The sequence below is a fragment of the Sinocyclocheilus anshuiensis genome, unplaced genomic scaffold (assembly GCF_001515605.1).
Source record: "Sinocyclocheilus anshuiensis isolate Anshui unplaced genomic scaffold, SAMN03320099.WGS_v1.1 scaffold810, whole genome shotgun sequence".
In the NCBI taxonomy this organism is placed as follows: Eukaryota; Metazoa; Chordata; class Actinopteri; order Cypriniformes; family Cyprinidae; genus Sinocyclocheilus; species Sinocyclocheilus anshuiensis.
This window is the reverse complement of record NW_015542409.1, coordinates 780,655-787,298: the sequence shown is the minus strand read 5'-3', so window position 1 is coordinate 787,298 and position 6,644 is coordinate 780,655. Positions and strand designations below refer to the sequence as shown.

Sequence of the window (6,644 nt, the reverse complement as noted above, 5' to 3'; positions counted from 1 at the left end):
CCCGAAAAAAAAAAAAAAAAAAAAACAGCAGCCAACCATTTTATATTAAAAACACGTTTAGAAAGGACAAGCCTTACCTGTGCGATGAACACCACATGCTTGCCGCTGAATTTCTTCTCCAGCTCACGCACGAGCCTCACCTGGATCTTCTGGAAGGACTTCAGCTGGGGCACAGGCACAAAGATGATGATGGCTTTCCTGCTACCACCAACCTCAATTTCCTGAGATAGAAAGAGAATCAATAGCATGAAATTACAAGCACATAAATATAGGAATGACTTAACCTAGCACTCAGCAAGGGCCAGTACAGTTAAGGACATGTGCACTGCATGGTTTACCTCCCCAGTAACGGCCCAAAGGGCTCTGGGAAGATGTAGGAATATACAGGACGCTGTCCACACCAGCCAGAGGCTGGGGACAAGCTTGCTATCCAACATCATGGAACGGGACTGTACGTCATGGCATTGAAGTGCTGCGCTCCCTTACGCCACATGGACAGAGCCACATGAGAGCCATCTCACAGGATGTCCACGTTGGTTTTCTATACGCTAACAGGCCAATCAGCACAACATTGCTACGGTAGGCACAATCACACTGAAAAAAGCAAGCACTACTAACCCTGACTCCACAAACACCTTCCAAAATGCAACAAGACGACATTTACCTCCTGGGGCGCTTCTGCTTGTTTTTTGTGCGGCTTTTCCTTGTGGGCTTAGGCAGGATTCTTCTCTGGAAGACAAGATCAAATCAAGATTAAAATAATTATTTTGGTGGTCAACATGCTAATTCTTCAGAAGAAATCACATCATTGTTGCTCTAAAAATCATGTGCACTGCATGGTTTACCTCCCCAGTAATGGCCCAAAGGGCTCTGGGAAGATGTAGGAATATACAGGACGCCGTCCACACCAGCCAGAGGCCGGGGACAAGCTTGCTATCCAACGCCGTGAAACGGGACTTTACGTCATGGCACCGAAGTGCTGCGCTCCCTTACGCCACATGGACAGAGCCACATGAGAGCCATCTCACAGGATGTCCACGTTGGTTTTCTATACGCTAACAGGCCAATCAGCACAACATTGCTACGGTAGGCACAATCACACTGAAAAAAGCAAGCACTACTAACCCTGACTCCACAAACACCTTCCAAAATGCAACAAGACGACATTTACCTCCTGGGGCGCTTCTGCTTGTTTTTTGTGCGGCTTTTCCTTGTGGGCTTAGGCAGGATTCTTCTCTGGAAGACAAGATCAAATCAAGATTAAAATAATTATTTTGGTGGTCAACATGCTAATTCTTCAGAAGAAATCACATCATTGTTGCTCTAAAAATCATGTGCACTGCATGGTTTACCTCCCCAGTAATGGCCCAAAGGGCTCTGGGAAGATGTAGGAATATACAGGACGCCGTCCACACCAGCCAGAGGCCGGGGACAAGCTTGCTATCCAACGCCGTGGAACGGGACTTTACGTCATGGCACCGAAGTGCTGCGCTCCCTTACACCACACGGACAGAGCCACATGAGAGCCATCTCACAGGATGTCCACGTTGGGAAAAATCAAATCACACCAAGACTAAATCAAAGTTTAAGGACCTCATGAAATCACTTGGCGAGAGTTTTTTTTGTACCAGTGCAAACATGATCTTAAAATAGTATGTTCAGGTGGACAAAAATAAAAGGCCAATAGGCAGTAAATGCTAGTTAGGTTGCAGATAAAGAGGGACATTTTAAAATCTAAATAAAAAACATTTTATTGGACAAATTAAATTTTAATTAAGCACGTCTGCAAAATGTGATTGGACCATTTAAATTTTCAAATAGTCCAGTCAATTTTTGCAGGTGTGCACAATTCAGAAACTTAAATGTACTATTTAGTGCTCTCTAGATTTTAAAATTGTCCTGTTAAATTTGTCATGTATACACAGTTCAAAATTTTTAATTGCCCAATCCAATGGTCTCTAAATTTAAAATTAGTGCATACCAGTGAAATATGATTGGACTATTAAAAACTAGATTGTGCGCATTCGATTGAACAATCACATTTTTTTAATTATGCATACCTGCACTAAGTACACGACTCAAAGTTCAGGAACACTCACATAAACTGTGGCCTCAAAGCTAATAGACATGGACTAAACGTCACATCTTAAAATAGGATTTGAGGCATTTAAAAATACATTAACAAGGGATAACATAAAAAAAAAAAAAGGGAAAAAAAAAAAAAAAAAAAAAAACAGCAGCCAACCATTTTATATTAAAAACACGTTTAGAAAGGACAAGCCTTACCTGTGCGATGAACACCACATGCTTGCCGCTGAATTTCTTCTCCAGCTCACGCACGAGCCTCACCTGGATCTTCTGGAAGGACTTCAGCTGGGGCACAGGCACAAAGATGATGATGGCTTTCCTGCTACCACCAACCTCGATTTCCTGAGAGAAAGAAAGTGAATCAATAGTATTAAGTTACAAGAGCATAAATATGAATGACTTAACCTAGCACTCAGCAAGGACCAGTACAGTTAAAGACATGTGCACTGCATGGTTTACCTCCCCAGTAATGGCCCAAAGGGCTCTGGGAAGATGTAGGAATATACAGGACGCTGTCCACACCAGCCAGAGGCCGGGGACAAGCTTGCTATCCAACGCCGTGAAACGGGACTTTACGTCATGGCACCGAAGTGCTAAACAAATTTCATTACACCAAATACACAAAATAATGTTCTTTTTAGCAACATCATATGACCCCTTTAAAAAAAACTTAAACACATGCTCAGAAAGGACAAGTCTTACCTGTGCGATGAACACCACGTGCTTGCCACTGAATTTCTTCTCCAGCTCACGCACAAGCCTCACCTGGATCTTCTGGAAGGACTTCAGCTGGGGCACAGGCACAAAGATGATGATGGCTTTCCTGCTACCACCAACCTCGATTTCCTGAGAGAAAGAAAGTGAATCAATAGTATTAAGTTACAAGAGCATAAATATGAATGACTTAACCTAGCACTCAGCAAGGACCAGTACAGTTAAAGACATGTGCACTGCATGGTTTACCTCCCCAGTAATGGCCCAAAGGGCTCTGGGAAGATTTAGGAATATACAGGATGCTGTCCACACCAGCCAGAGGCCGGGGACAAGCTTGCTATCCAACGTCGTGGAACGGGACTGTACGTCATGGCACCAAAGTGCTGCGCTCCCTTACGCCACACGGACAGAGCCACATGAGAGCCATCTCACAGGATGTCCACGTTGGTTGTCAACTATCAGTTCAAACAGCTGCTTATTCTGAAGCAGCTTCTGAAGCAGTTGAATTACTGATGTGATGACAATCATTCAAAATGAATGAACCAGCAGGGCTTTTACCTTAGCAGCAGTGATGTGAAGCTCCCTCAGCTGAGCCTTCAAATCAGAGTTCATCTCCAGCTCAAGAAGAGCCTGCATTAGACAGACAACAGCTTATCATTAAGGGCTACAGATACACGATCACATTTCAAAAAGATATGATCATATACTACACCTGGGAAATGCCAGACTCAAACTCGTCTGGCTTTTCGCCATTTGGCTTCACTATTTTCGCGCTGGTACTGAACATGGCCTGTGTCTGAAACACACAAACAGACTTATTAGAATAAAAAAAAAAAATTACACAGCAGAAACTGCTCACTCAAAAGAAATGGGTAATTTATTAACTCCCATGTTGTGCCCAACCTAAAAGTACATCCTCATTATACACAAATGCTGGAAACTGACAGCCTGTCTCAATTTACTTTCAATTTATGGAGGAAAAAAGATGCAACGAAAATTAATGTAGACTAAAGGCGTCAGCAGTAACATCATCTTTTGTGGTCTGCAGAAGCAAGTCACTAAGCTTTAGAACAACACGAGGGTGAGTAAATTAAAACAACATATAATTGAACTATGCTTCAACGAAGACATACAACCTACTGGGTCTGCAGGTAAGCAAGGTAACATACTAAACATTAGAATTCATTATACCAGTTTCAGAGATAATTACATAACTCGGGATTTGATGAAATTATCTATCTCCGACTTTATTATCTTAACTTCAGCTGTTCTCGGTAACTTAATTCACCAGCTACCGTTAAGCAGACTATTTAGGCTAACTCTAAAGCATGTTCTTAACATGTCGTTAGCACTGGCTAGCTAGTATAGAATGACTACATTTACATTACAGGCTCAATTCTACCGCAAATATGGGCCATCGAGATATAATATTTTACTATATGTAAGCATTTTAGACTATCTTAGAGCAGCACATGGGGCCCAGTAATGTTGTAGTACAGGCACGTCTGCTAGCACATCTTAAATATGCACATTTCTTTTTCTAAAATAGACATCCGTTCTCAAATACACTCGCATCTAACGCATCCCTGTCTAAATATCACATAAAGGTCTTTCGTGGACACAAATCTGAAGTCTGCTAGCACATCTTAAATATGCACATTTCTTTTTCTAAAATAAACATCCGTTCTCAAATACACTCGCATCTAACGCATCCCTGTCTAAATATCACATAAAGGTCTTTCGTGGACACAAATCTGACATTTTTTTCAAACATTTTAATTTGATATCTCTTTAGCTTGGCACATTCAGTAGTCTCACCTCTTTCAACGACGGCCTGGTAAGAGGCCGTATTCTCGCGAGAGGCTGGTAAAAGCGCGTTGGTGTGTTGCATGATGGGAAATGTAATCACCATCCCGGGCGCAGCATTATTTTATTATTTTTTTTAATAAGCCACATATACAAGATTATAAAATAGTTTTTTGGCAGTCATTAAAATAGGTTTGTTTACCTTTTACTGAAAACTATAAAATCAAATCAAGTCAATAGGTGTAAGCAGTTTGTCAATTCAGAATTTATTAAGAAATTCATCACAAGTTTTCAAGATATTATTAGAATTTATAAAAAAGCTCACAAATTTAATTAATTAAGTAAGTAATTTCTGTTCTTTTTCTATTTTTCTTTGTTATGTATTACCTATATTCCACTCCTCATTGATGCTCTACACTCCAGCTCAGTAGGTGGCGGAAACGCAGTATAAGTTAGTTTGCCAACTGCCACTAAGACGAAAGAAGAAGCAGCAGCAGCAGCAGCAGCAGCAGCAGCAGCAGCGTTTGGTCAGCTGACCGCTAACGTAGAGGCAGTCGGTACGCTTGCCGCGGAGGTTTTGCTAACGACGGTCAAAATCACTGAATCCATAAGTATTTTGTTAAAGATTTCGTCTTTGTCAGGTTATTTTTATGGTCATTGTCTTATAAAAATGCCACCACTAAAGAATATAGCCGTGTTTACTCTGCTCTAAGCAGAGACTATGTTGAGACTGCTTGGGTTTTTTAGGGTTGTACGCAGGGCTTTCTGTGACGCCGCAGAAGAGATGGGCAAGAAAGGAAACTTTTTCTACGCTGTGAGGAAAGGATTCAGACCAGGAGTATACCAAACATGGTGAGCACCGATGTAATATATATTCTTTGTAATTCTGAGCGCATTTTGCATTGCATTGCTTGCAAATGTTGACTAATGTGTATATATATACATAATATATAAATGTATTTACAATATTTACAAATAATAGACTAATTAGTTATATGTTTATAACATATAACATAGTGTTGTATGTTTTAAATTAAGGTTTTTCCATAGTAAACTGTATTGCATTTATACCATAGTAAAATGTTTTATGCATTTGTTACAGGTGATGCTGCAGTAGTATACACTGATGGCTGCTGCACAGCCAATGGGAGAGCAGGAGCACGTGCAGGAATTGGTGTATATTGGGGTCGTGATCATCCACTGTAAGTCATCTCTGATTAATAGCATTCTAAAAAAACAACAACAATGCTTTCATGTCCACTGTTTTTGTTTTTTTGACCTGTAAACATGTTCACTGTTTTGTAAGTGTCAAAAAAATGTATTTTAATTATTTTAAATACTTTGTTTCCTAAGTAATGTGGCTGAGAGGCTTCCAGGGAGTTAATAAATACAAGTTTGTAAAATCATACTTAACTGCAATTAAAAAGAATTGATGAAATGCTGTTTAAAATGATTGTAGATGGATTGTAGCATGTCACGTCGCAGGAATTGTGGATTGATATGTTGCTAAAACATACTGTAATGCAAGTGATTAATACTGACATTTGTTTCCATTTAAGGATGTGACTATGAGGTCCTGCCTTCTAGAAATGTGCCTGATGCCTCAATGGCTGTTCCTCTTGGATGTAAAAGGACATATGAGGACTCTGATGATGATGATGATGATGATGAGGGACTGTCCTCCTATCCAAAACGAGTGAAACTCACTGAGGTCAGTAATGTGGCTGAGAGGCTTCCAGGGAGACAGACCAACCAAAGAGCAGAACTGCAGGTAAGAACATTGAGGTGTTCACAAGCAGTGTTCTTTCTTATACCCTTTTATCGATAACCATATCATTAAACATTTCATCACAGGCTGCTTGCAAGGCACTCGAGCAAGCCAGAGAAAATAATTTTAAAAAGGTTGTGCTATACACGGACAGCAAGTTCACCATTAATGGTATGTGCTCCCTGCTGTTCTGTTCAAATACTTCTAAATACTATATATATATATATATATATATATATATATATCACACACACACACACTCTCACAT

The 6,644-nt window shown here is 40.3% G+C and overlaps 2 protein-coding genes across 2 annotated transcripts in view; one reads left to right on the top strand and one right to left on the bottom strand.

The window, feature by feature from the left end:
* The window catches only part of LOC107693232 (40S ribosomal protein S7), a 7,783-nt gene extending 3,077 nt beyond the window's left edge, over nucleotides 1–4,706 (bottom strand). The window contains exons 1-5 of the mRNA XM_016492535.1: nucleotides 4,621–4,706; nucleotides 3,515–3,598; nucleotides 3,361–3,432; nucleotides 2,791–2,934; nucleotides 1,172–1,236 (exon numbers count right to left, since the gene is read on the bottom strand). Coding sequence (XP_016348021.1) covers nucleotides 1,172–1,236; nucleotides 2,791–2,934; nucleotides 3,361–3,432; nucleotides 3,515–3,589 — 356 coding nt within the window. The 5' untranslated portion in view covers nucleotides 3,590–3,598; nucleotides 4,621–4,706. The remainder of the gene's footprint in view (nucleotides 1–1,171; nucleotides 1,237–2,790; nucleotides 2,935–3,360; nucleotides 3,433–3,514; nucleotides 3,599–4,620) is intronic.
* A 377-nt stretch (nucleotides 4,707–5,083) lies between these two features.
* The window catches only part of LOC107693208 (ribonuclease H1-like), a 6,797-nt gene continuing 5,236 nt past the window's right edge, over nucleotides 5,084–6,644 (top strand). Inside the window, exons 1-4 of the mRNA XM_016492495.1 lie at nucleotides 5,084–5,460; nucleotides 5,685–5,810; nucleotides 6,325–6,379; nucleotides 6,463–6,547. Coding sequence (XP_016347981.1) covers nucleotides 5,330–5,460; nucleotides 5,685–5,810; nucleotides 6,325–6,379; nucleotides 6,463–6,547 — 397 coding nt within the window. The 5' untranslated portion in view covers nucleotides 5,084–5,329. The remainder of the gene's footprint in view (nucleotides 5,461–5,684; nucleotides 5,811–6,324; nucleotides 6,380–6,462; nucleotides 6,548–6,644) is intronic.